At 37.4% G+C, this 16,049-nt stretch overlaps 1 protein-coding gene across 2 annotated transcripts; it reads right to left on the bottom strand.

The window, feature by feature from the left end:
• Positions 1-997: 997 nt before the first annotated feature.
• LYPLA1 (lysophospholipase 1) lies at positions 998-14,050 on the bottom strand. 2 transcript variants are annotated; one of them, XM_051772358.1, is made up of 9 exons: positions 13,899-14,050; positions 13,473-13,504; positions 10,369-10,434; positions 8,998-9,045; positions 8,097-8,167; positions 7,467-7,540; positions 6,645-6,746; positions 5,888-6,064; positions 998-4,404 (listed from the first exon to the last, which is right to left on the bottom strand). In XM_051772358.1, the coding sequence occupies exons 1-9, from the start codon at positions 13,965-13,967 to the stop codon at positions 4,351-4,353; spliced, it is 693 nt and encodes a 230-aa protein (XP_051628318.1). In that variant the 5' UTR covers positions 13,968-14,050; the 3' UTR covers positions 998-4,350. The 2 variants fall into 2 exon arrangements, with proteins under 2 accessions (XP_051628318.1, XP_051628308.1); XM_051772348.1 differs by having other exon boundaries at positions 5,888-6,067.
• Positions 14,051-16,049: the final 1,999 nt, after the last annotated feature.

A 16,049-nucleotide genomic window follows, 5' to 3' on the forward strand; every position in this document is an offset into this window, starting at 1 on the left:
CCTCATCATATTGCACACTGATTTTTGGAGGAGTCTGTGGAGGCAAGTAGCCTTTTAGCTGCTTTAAGTTGCTTGAGGGGGAAGTCTGCCTTTACCACATGTACACCCCATTCCCTCACTTCCCAGATAACCTCGAATTTTCTCTAGAGTGTCCTGCACTATGTATACCACTGGTCACCCTCAAATATTAAACTTAAATAGAGCATGTAACCCCTGACCTGAAAACTGTTTCTTTAACAAATCTGTTAAGTAGTATGCATGCCAAACCTAATATAACTTCAAAGCCTCCCTGACACCACAAAACTCCCAGAGAAAGGTGTAGCAATACAGAGTGAAAAGATTTTGGCTCTTTAGTGTCCTAGAATAACTCTACTAGAAAATATCTTAATTTCCTCTACCTTTCAAAATTACAAGAAAAGTTAAATAAAATTAACCCAGAATATGAAAAAAAATAAAATTATACTTAGCATTCTCACAACAATGTAGCAGAACATATGTTGGTGAGTGATTTTCCCTTCAGTAACTACAAATCATCATTCTTCTGTATTATATTATCATGCAATGTATTTGCAAGAAGCCTCTAGAGTTCCTGCTTCACAGCACATGAAAGCTCAACTTCTTTAAGGTAAGTATGGAAAAAGTCTTTAGTACTTACCTAAACGCCAATGGAAATTTATTTTACAGTGATAAAAAATGGGAAATTTTTACATTTTCCCTACTACAGAAATAATTTCCAAGTTAAGATTTCTTATCATAAATAAAATGAGTAAAATAAATTACATCTTAGATGTTTATATTAAATATAAATGGTTTATATTTCATAGCACAAAGAGTAAACGTTCAGCATTTCTTTATAAAATTTAAAATACATAGGTCTTGTACATATGGCTTTATCAACATCTTACACAGTTTGTTCTCAGTCCTATCCATCATCCCAAATAGCACCTCTACATAAAAGATGCATACAAATTATTTCAATGAAGTGCAGTATACTCCATTAGAGAGAACATCTTTTAATTAACAGTTCTAATACCAGTTACAGTGTACAGTACTTTTAGCAATCTACTGTGTTGTAATTACACAAAATAGTAGGAAGAGACCAAATCATACAGCCCTCACCACAGTACAGACCCCAGTACAGGTTTACCTCAAGAATGGCTAGAAGATTTGGCTTATAATATATAACTCAACATGCTTATTAAAAAGTGGGCAACATATTCCAACAAGAAGTCAGACTTATCATTGCACAAAACTGCAGTCAAATTTAAGTACCATTTTGAAATTAACATTAGCAAGTTGAAACATTTGCCTGTTGAAACAAACTGATCTGCAAGCAAGGTATTTTCGTATCACTGTTTTCACACCTTTGACAGACATCATTTCCTTTGGTGGAAAGTCTAAGATTACAAAAAATAAACTTCATTATCGGACAGTTTCGAATTGTGGGACATTCGCTGATAGGACATTCATATTTAGGACACTGACAGTCCAAGTTCTCCATTTTAATAGAACACTATGAAAACTCCCCCACCAGACTGAGCTATCATTCAGTCTCATGTATATGCATTATGACAACAATGCCAACATCAAATCACTTAAGGTAATGATGAAGTTCAGCTATAAGATCATACTCAAAGTTTTCAAACCAGCCAGGAAGTCACAAAAGACAGGAGCTCGAGATACACACTGTTTCATGGACAAGATACAGACTTGAAGTTTCCTCTAGCTTCTGGGCTCTTTAACAACCCCCAACTACAACATAAACATACACTCCTGAAAAAGAAAATGAGGAGAATTCTTCCTAGAACACAGAAATTCAGAGTAAGTCAAAACATTTACTGATATTTACTTTGGTAACAGCTCTTTGTAGATAAATCAAGCAGCAAAACAGCAGTATGAAAAAAAATCTTGTTATGATAGCTGAGTACTTGAACAAAGTTAACACATAAAAAGCATTTACAGAAAAACATCTGAAAGCATCACAATGATGACAGTTGAAGCTGACTTGGATTAGAATGCATAAGTATTAGAAAATGACCACAAGCTGTAAACACAGTTCATCAAACTGAAGAAAGTATTATGAGGCTAATACAGAATTAAGTTAGGACTGATCTCATTTTAACATCTTAGAAATACTTTTTTAAACTCATTCTTGCAGAAGGCGGAATATATGAAATAAGGACACAGTCAATTAGAACTTAAGACAGCTGAACAGCATACCAACAAATCTACAAACAGAACATGAAAGTAATGAAGTAAAAATTATAAGCTCATCCAAGAACTTTGGAAACACACCAACATTCAGGGAAATATGTAGACAACAGGGGAATGAAGATAAATCTAAAAACTAGGAGAAATACCATATAGTTTGCTTACCAAGACTGCAATTCAGCAGGACTGCAAAATTACCTAATGCAATTTGGGAATGACTCCAAGCTAGAACATACTGTTTTCTCAAGAGAACTTTGGCACAACCACAATAAGAATATTATGGTTTCTTCTGTGAACTAAATTAACTGAAAGACAAATTGGCAGATCTATAGAAGAGAGTGACTGAGAGAAATGACTAATTAAACTTCAATGTTAATAAACATGCCCTCTTAACTACACAGATGGAGTATCTAAAACTGTTTCATTACCATTTAGGAAGAAAACTCCTTTTTAATTTTACGTATCAAGTGATATTTCATAATCCATAGCAACTGGATTAGAAGAGCTTCCTAAAAATGAAGTATAATTCCCCACTTATGTATTTGCACTGGCAGATGCCTCAGACATAAATCCATATACACTCTTGATTAAGCTGGGAGAAGAAAATGTACCTTAAACACAGGTATGAAGCACAGTGCTGACATGAGAGATGCATCCAAAATAGGAATATTCTTTGACTGAAAACATAGTATAGAGCATTGTTATGCAGCATATTATGTAGTAAAAAGTGCAGTGCATTATGTTAAGCATTCCTAGTGTGGTGACAGCCTCTGAGCTCCACAGAAGAGCAGTTGCCAGAAGTAAATTGTGGCTCTTAACTGCAAAAAGCTATTGAGTGTGCATCAATTCCTGTAACCCACTGCATTCTGCTATTTTAAGCTTCTGAAAGAAGAAACATTTTGTATCTTGCAGATTTAATTTTTTTTCCATGGTATATCTTCATATTCCTAGGCTATGCTGATCTGGGGAAATGCAGACTGATATATTTGAAAATAAAATGCTTTGTTCCTTTTGAGAAAAAAAAAAAAAACAAACAAAAAGAACCCAAGTCTCAACATTCAATAAGAGAAAGTATTATATGGTATCAATTTAAAGTTTAGGTAAGTTATATCCAAATTGCACTAATATTTCTATTAAAAAGTAATTCAAATAAGTGAATGTGTGTGTTGCAGATAGATTTCAACAATACACAAAACTACACAGCTACGCTATTTTCAGTTAGTTACTTCAAACAGAGGGGGAAAAAAAAAATCAAAACTGTATGCTGTAACTGCTCATGTGAAATACACAAAAAATTGAAAGCTACAATGACTAAAGCATATTCAGTATGAAAACGAGACTTCTTTAATCAAACTCAGATTGATCCTGTGCACTTCTTCAGAATTCTGTTCCAAGTCAACATTTGCAACAAGTTTAAAAAAACAAAGACAGACAATAAGTGACAAAGGACAGCCTAACAAAGAATGAGTCCCTTTAGAATTTCCACAGTATCTACCTATATGAACAATTTAAAATGGAGGTGTTTTAAATATAAGAAATACCTTAGCTGACTTCTAGCCATTATAGATCAACCCTCCTTATCTGTTAAAAAATTAACCTATAATCTTTAAAGCTTTATTCTCAGTAGCATTTATTCTACCCATGCCCACTACGTTACATGTTGTGTACTTTATGTACACTGTGTTCCACGTTGTGTACTTTATGCATTCATTACTTAAATGCTGCTATATGTTTTCAGTGAGTATTAAGAACAAACCATGTCTCAAGTACAACTAAACTGGTCACATCTATGTGGTTCACTTAAATTTAGTTTTTAATTACCTGTACAAATAGTTTAAAATTCTGCAATCAAAGAAAAAAAAATCAGACATCTTAAAATGGTATGTTTAGGGTTACATTCTGTCATTGTTACCTAGTCCCCTCATTTATATAGTTCCCACCAGTGGGTGATGAATACTAAAAAGATTATCATTTCTTGTACATTTGTATTATTTAATCCTCATCCTAAGTATAAATTTGCAACACAGTAGTAACACTGCAGGTATAGAAATAATGCTTCCTATCAGGCATATGAAAAGATTAACACTCTACCACAGTTGATGCTGGTGTATTTATATAGAAGGCTTCTCATAGATCAATTCAGTCTACGGGAGGTAGATGTTTGTCTATGAACTGTTTTACATCCATCATCTCCTGTTCAAAGATAAAAAGTATGAAAGTATGTATTAGTTGAAGTTCAGTACCACTATATATTCAGCTACACTGAAATCTTGTTTCAAAATTTCAGTTATAATGAGCAGCTGGGCTATAAATATTGAGTAATTAGTTACTTGATAAAATCATACCACTTTGCACACAAGTCAAGGCTGATAAGTCTCTTCAGAAGAGGCTAAAATACAAGAGAGAGCAAAGGCTACTTTTTCTCTCTCTGACACTGAGCAGGCAAGTTATATATTAAACATCAGGTGATCTGAATAGAACCAGGTTGACCACAGACAGGATCTGAATGCAGCTAAAGCCATAGCTTTGTGTATATTTTAAACTTTTTTCAGTTAGCAACAGTGTGAAAAGGCAGCAGCTCCTCCTCCTAACCATTCAGTTTCATCTTCATGATGTTTCCTTCCTTAAGGAAATGCAATGCAGCAAACTAGACCAGGAAACTAAGCCAGGTTAGTTTTTCTTTTTTAGTTAAGTCATTGTTGTAATAAAGAGCGCATTTAAATATATTTGTGTAACAACTCAGCCATATTACTGTCTAAATACAATATTACTGTGTAAATGTCTCAGAGAGGTTGTCCAAAGGTACAGTTCCCTCAAGATACAGCAATCCAAATTAAAAAAAGTTACGGATTCAGACAAACGCAGATCTGCTCCTCGCCACCTCTTCTGTTTCTTACTCCTATCAGTTTGTGTGAGTTCTGATGCTTCAACTCACTACAGCTGCAATAACTGAAGCCAGCAGCTTTTGCCATTTTAACAAGTTCAAAATGGTTCAAGGAAGTTTCTGATCAGCTCTAGAGCCAGTGCAAGGAGGAAGAGAGGGCCACAAGGTCATGAGCAGAGGGAACCAGTCCACTCCTTTCTGGCAGCAGCAAGTTATTACATCAGCTCAGCTGCCTGCTGAGCCAGAATCATAAATATAGGTTCTGAGGCTGCCTCTTCCATAATGTCAGTCCTCCCTCTCTATTCTTCTGTGTTTCCATCCATAGAACTATCAGGGTTCTTCTCTCCAGAATACTATGCTGGATTTATGCTATGAGAATGTCTTCCAATTCAGGTTGGGTTTTTGAGGTTTTTCTTTGTTTGGTTTCTGGGGGGTTTTTTTCAGTTTCTTTTTTTTTTTAGTTAGTAAGCAAACAATAAAAATTTAGGGGGGAAAAAAAGTATTTTATAGACCAAGTAGCCTAGTCCCTAAAATACAACCTTATGAGGAAGTTCTCGCTAGTCATATAAACTTTTGCTTTGTATGCCTTTTTTTTAGCCCAGCATTTGGTTACTCACCAAAATAAGTCAGCAGCATGAAGCACTTGTTATTGGGAAAAAAAAAAAAAAAGACAAACACAAAACCAACCAAAAACTAACTCAGCCATCCTCTCCCCCCGCTAAAACCAGTATTTGTTTTAAGGGAAAAGAATTAACCATACCCAGCTAAAACATTGTATATTAAGAAAAGTACCTCAAGAGATGAGCTATGCATCATGCCAGAGTAAGTCTTGAAGGTTACATTGGCTGGATTTATCATACTCTTTAGCTTCTCAACAGTGAGGGAACCGAACATTACAGGAACCAGTGGGTCACAGTCCCCGTGGCACTGAAGAACAGGAATGTCCTTGTTGACACCACCGATAGGGCCCTGCTAGGAGTGGAATTAGACAAGAGAAGAGAAGAAAGAGACACTAAGTGGAGATAAGGCTTCTAACACCTTTGAAATAAAATAACCCCATGGTACTATGCCCTGTGGTATAAGTTGAATTCTGAGAGGTGGAAAAATACAATGTATAGTCTGCAAGTTCCTTATGAAGTAAGCTCTGTATCTGACAGTACATTCAGCTCAAAGACCTGCAAATAACATTTTGTCAAAAAACTTCAGAACAGAAGAACATGACTTCTGGCCAAGTAAAAACCCTGAAACTTCATTCAACTGCAGATGTAACAAATGGCAGATAGGAAATTAATCTTCACAGAAAATTTGTTATATCCTTTAAACTTTCTAGGAATGTCATTTTAAACATAGATAGCTACTCAGCGTTTATTCATGCTTCCTATTGAGCAAAATCTGAAACTCCAGGGCACTACTTTAAAAACTTTGAAGTTATCAAACAACTGTCAATGTCTGGTAATAACGATGGCCCCTAACTCCTGCAGGAGGTACAATTTTGAGATACACTCACTCCCCAAAGGCGCAAATTATCTTAGGAAAGAAATATAAATACCTGAGGAAAAGAGGCCCGTAGAGGAAGCCAACAGCTGAGGGCTACAACACCTGCTAATTTTTGATGTGTTGTAAGAGCTGTATACAACGATAAAGCACCTCCCTAACATAAAGAGACATAAGTATTAGAATAGTCACAGTAATCTCCCTCTTAATGCTTGTTTCAAGACCTCTGATTTCTCTTTTAAAGGGTATTTTCTATTTCAATCTATCCTTCTTTAGAACCAACACTAAAAACAGTGTTTATGTACTTGTGTTTTGTTTTTTCTCCTCCCCTCCAAGACCATGTTATGAATTCAGAACTAAACCAGCAAATTTACTGTAACTAACAGCTGTGAAAAAAAAATAAAACACTATTACTCACAACAATATTATCACTACTTTAATATTTCAATTTATTTGCATGCAGACTGGGGAGTTGATGTATGGACCAATTAATCTACTCAGCTACCTACCACAAGTATGAAGGGAAGATTTGCCAAATAAATCCAGACCACCAAATATCCACCAAATTAAATTTAAACTAAAAATACAGCAAGATTTTCAAGTAAAACTATATATGTTATCTGCATAAAGATTTTAAATAGGCTATCAATTTTAGTACGTTTTTACACATGCATATTCATTCTCCAGTAAATAGTAATCATTTGCACAAAACTAAAAAACTTTATTTGTTAAAGCAAAGGAAAATTGACATCTTAAAATTTTAGAGGCATCTAACATCAGGTCTTTTCAATTCAATTGTCTAGATTTTCCAGTTTAAGAAAGCTAGGTAACTTCTCTAGAAAAAACCCCCACACAGTTCTTTCCAACCATATCTTACCTGAGAAAAGCCTCCTAGAATAATTCGATTAGAAGGAATTCCATTTTTTACTTCTTGATCTATCAGTGCTTTAACTGCAACATAAATAAAGGCCCAGTAGTTAAAAGTCACTCCATTCTCAAGAAAGACACCTTCCTCCTGGCATCAACAGAAAGCTAGTGAAAGGAAAATCTAGTCTGCTATATGTTAAAAAGTATCAAAATATCTAGAGCACAGTAAGAAATTTTAGTGCCACAAAGAGGAAGAGCACACAACTAAGTCTTCCAAATGCCCCACTGATGGGAAGATGGTGTCCTCTTCCAAGTAAAAGCAACGCAAGTGGATGCTCATACAGCTCCAAGCTGTCATGCTACCCAAAAGCTCTTAAAAAAAAAATACACTGGTTCCCATGTACATTTCATATTTGAGAGTATGAAGTGTTTATATTGGTGATTACTCTACTTATTAATAAAGTTAAAAAAAACCAACCAAACAATGCATTTAGCCAAACGTTGGTCAGTGATAATACAGTATATACATACTGTTTTCCCTAAAAATGTCACCTTTGGAGAATCTGTTTTGGACAGATAATTCATTTTTAAGAATACACAGAAGTACTTTTAAGACACAAAAAAATAGTCCTAAGCATACCATTCTCCGCCGCCTGCTTGATCCCAGCTTCATCCTCCTGTGAATCTGGAGAAAGCCCAGTGATATCAAACCTTACAAAAACATCAACAAGAGCATTATTCATTAGAGCATCCATTCCACTTCCTTAATACACAAATAATAAAAATTGGATGTTTTCCAGATAAAAATTTTAGCTGACATATTGTTTAGTACCATAGATTACAAGAAACATATTTACATTGGTAAATGTGGCTTAAGAGGCCAGATCTAGTCAACAAAGCTTTTCTGAGTTCTGATATCTTCTGTAATTTACTGCAAATTAAGCAGCTTAGTTTTGATATTTGCTCCAAAAATATTAGCAGAAATTTCAATTTATCAGTTCTATGTACAAATTAAAATATAGTTTGAAGAAATACAGGAAAAACAAACACAAGTTACTTGAGGAAAAAAAACAAAATCAAAACTCAACAAAACTGAAGACTGGTTTAGGACCATTGAAATCTACCACAACTCTTCTTGTTCTCTATTCAGAATGGATGTTATAAAGAACAGTTTCTACATATCATACTGACCTACCAAATATTACTCACTAGTAGTAACAATATTTCTACTGCAAGTTTCTACTACTACTGACTTTGAATTCACACATGATGCACACTGTACCTGTAAAATAAAATGGGGTTTCTATTTTAAGACACACAGATTAGTCCTGAGGAATAACCATTACCATAGATACACAAGCATAATTAGTGTACTCATGAGAGCCCTTTTATAAGAAGAGAACTAAAGCAAAAAGCTTTTTATACTTGCATGTGATTAAAACCAGACATTCACGGTGTTCATGATTTTAAATTAAGAATAATGAGCTCAAACCTCTGGATATAGTTTCATTAGAATCATCTGCAATTGTACAAATACTTACCATGATGGCATAGACATGTTCATGTTCAAAGAAACTGGCATGACTGGCCTAGAAATGAGAATGAACACCACTGACATAAGATAGATACTGAAATTCAACAATGCACACGCAGTTACATCATGAAATTACATGACATAACTGTCATGTAATTATGTCTTACTTTTAAACTGTAATTATCATAAGCTGCTTTACAGCATCTCTTGAAGGAAACTCTCTTGAAACTTGCCAGCCCAAACATATTTAATATTCAAGGTTGAATTACCACTCTCTATGGAGAGCAAGCAAAACATTAATGGGCTGCTTTAAATGCGTGTGTGTGCAACTGCATATATATCATATACATATTTTAATATATACATGCTTAGGCAGGGCCTGCCTTCACTGCAGGACTCCTTCCCACCCCTATGCTGCTGTATGCCATCTTTTCAGGCATATCAAGACAACTTCAATGGACCATACCATGGATCAAACCTGGCTTTAATTTTAATCTGTGGAAACTGAGGACCATAAGTTCCGCAGGGAAAGACTGAAAGAAGACAAAGGGCAAGCAAAGAAAACAGCAAATCTTGCTAAGCTCCTTTTGAAAGGCTCAGGAAAGCGCAGCCATGTGGTAAAACAAATAAATCAATCACAGCCCAGTAATCAGCAAAAAACTGCTTACTTCTCTCTCTATCATCCATGCTCTGCATATCCCAATACAATCTGAACTTTATGTTAAAATAAATTAACATTATACGTAATTAGTTTTTCTACCATTAAGTAAACACTAGATAGATCTTATTGCTTTATTTATTGACTCCCGACTGTTCAGAAGTATTTCTCTTGTCAAATTGCACAAAGACAGGTCAAATTGCATTGTTTCCTGGAAGTATGAATATCCTGTGAATCTTTAAATTTCCCTGTACCATACAGCAAGTTTCAATATACTATATACACACCCAAGCTTAAGCACATGTACCTCATACAAATTATATGTAATGGTAAGTAAAATACAAACAAAAATTATTCCTTGATAAAACTGTTTTTTAACAAATGACTGTTGGGGGGGAAGCAACAAACAAATCAATCCAATGAAAACAAAGTCAAAATAATCTAATTTTGTATGTAAAACCTTCCAAATACGTTTTCAGTCTGAACTAGTAAGAAAAACAAAATAGAACTAAAAATGCAGTTTTGCCCTAAAGTAAATCATACAGCAGTTCCTAAAACCAAGAAAATACTTAATATCATCAGCATAATTTGAGAGTGCATTTTTATATAAAAAACCCTGAAATGCAGACATCCAAATCCCATTTGACTTCATCATTTGTGCAAATGTCTTAATACACAACTCTGCAGAATAAGGTAAAACAAGAAAAGTTACAAACTTACGCATGTGGGCAAATGTATTTCACATGAGGGCTTTTGATACCTGCAAGCGCTTCTGACCATCCATGCCTGTTGACAAAAAGTATATTAAATTGCAGTTATGTTTTGGCTTAGCTCTTATTTCTATACTGGTGCATCAGCACAGTTCAAGTATGAAATATGCAGAATTAGCTCACTATAAACACATTTCTAGAAAATTTTTACATCAACCACAGTATACTATGAATTCAGTACTAAACTCAGAAGGTTTGTTGAGCATCTGAATGCTTGTAGCACTGAAACAGCCAGGAAGACTTTATCTAATTTGACTACCACACTTGTGACAGAGCTGCAGAAACACCACTTTGGCTCTAGGCAAAGCCTGCTCTGTATCTGTATGGCTTAATTAACTTGTGTGGCACAACAGATGAACACAGGTATCCTGCTTCCCGGCAGCTCAGAGGCTGCTTTGCTGCTACTGCAGAGTTAAGGCAGTTTCTTTCACAGCCAACTCTGCTCTTTCTGAACCACATTTCTTCATGCGAGAGAGCAGCAAACTGACATCCAAACTAACTCCACGTGAAGCCAACCTAATCAATCAGGCGTGTTAACTTCAGCTCAGCTCAAATGTTCTTGGATTCAGGTAGTCCTAAACACCACTTCAGACTGCAGCAGTTTTTTAATCTCAAGCACATGCCGTATATGAGTACTCAGAACAACGCAAGGTCTGCACAGAAGACAAGCTAACGAGCTTCCACCAATCCAGAACACTGGAAAGCGTAATTTAAAGACTCACTCTAGGGCTCATCTAGATATGAACTGACCTTGACCCAAATAGGAACCCATGTAGAACCACTGCCTAGGTCTGCATTTGGCTTTCCAGAACGCTCAGTGGTACTTTTATTTCCTCATTTTCTCATCATTCAGTATTCCTAACTCAGCCACTAAATTAGATATCGGAAATTTGATTCTAAGCAGAAAACACCTTTAACAAATTCATCAGTGACATAGTTGAACTAATCAGACCTCCAGCAGAGAAGCATGTTCGGTTTAGTTTTAATATCATCCTGAAAAATTGAAGGCATTTCCAACACACAGACAGCACAGACATTTGAAGCGCTGACCGTGTGTCTCAGCCTGCTTCCTACCAATACTTTTATATATACTATTAACAAACTGCAGGTAATATGACTTGCATAACATTTGCAGTATCACAGAAGACCAAATAAGAATCTAAAGGAGAAATACAACTGAGAAAAAATAACTAAGAATTTGTGGGTATTTTTTAGCCAACTATGAAGAATAATTTGACAAATTTGGAAAGCAACAGTGTATACCCATTTATGCAAACTCCTTAGAACAATTCTCTATGTTGTACCTTTTGTTCAGATTTTTCACAAGTATGTACCAATCTTTAAGTGCCATTTATATAGGAGCTAAGGGAGAAAAAGAACACAACCTCTGTTAGACACTTCCCAGTGTAAGAAAACTACAGTTGGTAAAATGAAATGATCAGTTTAAAAATTCAGGTGAAGTGCAACAGATCAGTTTAAACTGGGAGAGGTTATAAAATTGTTAATAAGTTCTCTTCAGACAACTTTTTTGGGTCACTACTGCAGCTTTTATTTAAAAAAAAACCCCAGTAGCATGTTAAAAGCAGCTTATCTAATCTGATCTACAGTGGACTAGAGGAACAAACACAACTAAATCACTGTACTTCCCCAAAAGTGTCATGTCTTGTTAATGCAGACATTTTAGCATACTCAGTGCATTTGCAAGTTTGAGACTGCATTAGCTTTGACAATGGAAACACCACCTTGTCTAAGGAATACAACTTACAATAAAGAGCAAGTCTCTATTTTTTTACCCCTTGCCATAACCAACATCAACCCAATTTGCAAGCACTCAAATTCCAAAAGCTCAAAAGATTCTGCAATCATTTGCTGAACATTTGGTGCCAAGATGCAGGCAGTACTGCTCCCTCATGTGCGTCCTACCAGCAAAAAGGAAGAAGGATAACGCAAACAAGGTGTTGTGTCAGCACAACAAATCAGAGCAGAAAATCTCCACTTGTAAAATACTGCCAAGTGCATTGGACTTGACTCTTTTTTAAACTTTCTAAATGTCCAGACTATGCAAGTTTTAATTCTGACATCTGACTTAGCTGACTTGCTTGTTCTTCAGAAAAAATTTACATCTTAAATATGGTAAGTTTCAACCTTGAGGCAACATTCCAGTTCCACGTTCAAGAGTTCTTGAAAAAAAAAATGCAATTTTGCCCATAAGAGAGCAAAACAGACAAAGCATTCATGCTACTTATTTTCAGTATCTAAGTGTCAATTTCGTTAAAGTCTTGCACTAAAAAGGTTTAACACACTCCTAACTTGTTAATTCAATGGCTTTAATGAATGCATGCTTATTTCTGGGCACATACAAGCTTCAAATGGAAACATTACACCACAGCTAGAATGCCTCCCAAAAATTCCCTACTACTCTTTCCATTTCTACTCAAACGTGGAAATAGCAGGAACGAGGTAAACAGGGTACTGCACATTTTATTTAGGTGGTTTTTTCATACTCTGAAATCCACATTTCATAGAGAGAAATCTGTAGATATTAGGTGACTACTTTGGAGTTTGCTTAGATAAATCAAATAGATGTGAATTTTTATGTAAGTACAACATACTGAAGAAGAAACAACGGACTAACAGCGCCTATTGGCAAACCAGCAATCCAGAAGTCCAGAATAAAAAAGAACTTTAAATTTAGACAAGCACAGGAATAACCAGGAACCCACTCTCAGGAAAACGGAAGATCAGAACCCCGCAGACTTCTTTTTCTACCAAGTTTGACTCAAGAACAGAAGAGGGATCACATTCAGGCCGAATTAAGTAAATGAGTGAAAAGAAAGAAGAAAAAGCTTTTGAGGACTTGCTGGGAAATTTTAAATAAATAGCTGTCACCATTATTGCAGGACACATGAAGTTTTATCTGTTGTTGGCTGCTGCATTCAATGAAGGGCAAAACAAGAAGCTTAAGTAACTTTTAACTGTTCACGTCTTTAAAACATGCAGATTATATTTGAAACTATAGTAACTACCGAGTAGGTAACAGATCAGAATACACACCCGGTATCTCCCAGTCCATGAAGAAAAATGACCTGAGGGAAACAAAAGCAAAAATAACCAAACGTAGCGGTTTAAGATCACTAACCACCCAAACGCACCTCACCCTCGAGCCACAGACGCCCACACAAGGTCAGAGACAGTTCGGAGCTCGGCACCACTTTCTCAGAAGAAAAAACTCCGCTCCGCTCCCTTCCCCTCCCCGGCCCCGCGCCGCCATCTGCGGCCGCCCCTCCGGGGCACCGCTGACCTTCCAGGTGCCGAGCCCAGCCCGCGTCCGGCAGGGAAGGACCGGGAGAGCCCCGGCAGCCCGCCCGGGCCGCCATACCCCGCGGGCCCGGCCCGCCTCGCCCCCCGCCTGGGGCCGCGCAGAACAAAGCGGGGCGGGGGCGGCCCCTCCCGCCGCTCCCGCCCCCCGCCCGCACTCACGGCGGCCGTGGCCTTCCTGGCGGCCGGGACGATGGCGGGCAGCGGCGCCGACATGTTGTTGCCGCACATACACCGGGCTGCGAGGCGGCCGCGGGACACGGGCCAGCAGCGGGGAGGCGGCGCGGGAGGGCGGCGGAGGCGCGGTGGGAGGAGCGCGGGAGGGCGGTTTGGTGCTGGGTTATAACGCCCGGAGGGGCGGGGGGGAGGTGGGAGAGGGAAATTGCGGTATTCTTGTGTAGGTAAAATGTGAAAGAGAAGTCGTGGGAAGGCAGGAAAACCAGTAAAAATGCAGCGAGCAGCATTGTTAGACGGGACTCATTTCTCCTCGTCGGATCAGATGCCTTCACCACCAAATTAAATCTCTTGTCTTACAGCCAGGGAGTCACTGATTCTTCCTCATCTTGAAATGTATTAGCCTATTCAGGCACTCTGAAGTTACTGGATCGTTTCAGTCCATTCCAAGTACTTAGACCCAACTCCGAATATGTACGGCAAACACATTTCTATAAAAACGAAATGCTTTGTTCTTTGTCTTCTGTTCCATATATCTTTTGTCATATATTTACTGCCAGAAAGTCAATCTACTCATTGTATTTGCCGGGTGATATCTGGCTGACATGGATAGTTTTTTGGCAGCTCCAACAGCAGCTGAATGCACACTGTGGTTCTTTCACATCCTTCCCAGTGGCGTGTTCCATACTAGATAGGGATGATTTTTCACAAAGCTTTTGCTAAACAACGTTACCATCACAGCTGCATAAAACATATTGGTGAAGCCTTTGTGCCAACTGTGTAACATTGAACATGCATCCTCTTTTGCTGTGATTGTTAGGCTGTTTTGATACACAGTATTGATGCCAGGGCATCCTTGTTTTTGCTAAAAGTGGATTATTTTCACAGGTAACTTTTTATGTTTTGATTTGTCTCTGCGTTCGTGTGTGCTCTTGCCTGATGTACTGTACCCAATTCACGTCTGTTAAGAAAATACAGTTTATGCATAAAAAATTCTAGAGGAGCTTCACATTATGTCAGGTGCTTATTAAGTATGCTGAATCTGATTCCTGCTGTAGATCATCCTTTTGGGACATGAACAAAATTTTGCTTTCCCTCTCTACTCTGCTATTTACCATGTAAATGTCACTTCCATAAGGTGAGGTGCTGCTGAACCTCCAGCCTAAGAAGTCAATAGTCTGCTCACAAATATAACAAGCTTTTAATATTTTAGTATAGCTGGAATGATCTTACTTGAATTCCTGGTTGCTTGTAGTATGGCTCAGGGCCACTGGAGAATTGTGAGCTATCCATGGATTGAGCACAAGCAAGTCAGTCACACTCATCAGGATTGCCTGTGCAGGCATGGGACAGTCTGCTGGTTACAGGCAAGGGTTTGAAAAACTGACCATCTGGAAGCCTGAAGGAATTGCTGAAAACATCTGAATTGTGAACCTTTCAAAGCGTGGTAAGTTGTCTGTCTCTTTAAAATGAGATATCTGTCACAGGAATGATACTTTTCTACCTTGTTTCAAGTTTCTGTTTAAAGCAGTGAGAGCTTTACAAGGCAAAGCATGCTCTAAATTATCTACTTTTCCCTATCCTAAAGGCTAAAATGAGCTTAGATAAGATGGTTGTCCAGACCAGTATCTTGTTTACTACTCTGTCATAATTTTTCTTAATTTTTTTTAAGGAGATAAGAAGCTATGCAGATTCCATACTAAAACTCACAGCATGCTGCAATGTGATTTCCATTTTTACGCCCATTTACTCTCAGGAATGGGAGAGCTTCTGCATGACCTCTTCTCCAATCTGAAGCAGACATTCAACATGGAAGAAGGTATCGGTCAAACAGAAGTTTTGGGATGGAAAACACAATATTACACTGAGGAATATCATGTGACTTTCATAACAGGAAGTGGCCTTTCTGCTCTGTAACTCCTCAGCAGCAGCTTCTACAATTCAGTTCTTCACTCCAGTAAGCCTGCACCCTGCACACCCTTCCCATCAGACCAATATACTGATGGAAACTGCTGTGTGGCTTTCCAGAAGGTCTACTTTTAAGTTTAAAATATTGAAATAATACATGGGATCAAGTACTGCAGCAGTACTAGGAAAGTCTCTGTCTTGGCCAGCTGGTCTTGGCTGGAGTAGAGTTAA

Source organism: Manacus candei, unplaced genomic scaffold (genome assembly GCF_025592945.1).
Source record: "Manacus candei isolate 608988 ecotype Guabito, Panama unplaced genomic scaffold, ASM2559294v1 h1tg000008l, whole genome shotgun sequence".
Lineage (NCBI taxonomy): Eukaryota > Metazoa > Chordata > Aves > Passeriformes > Pipridae > Manacus > Manacus candei.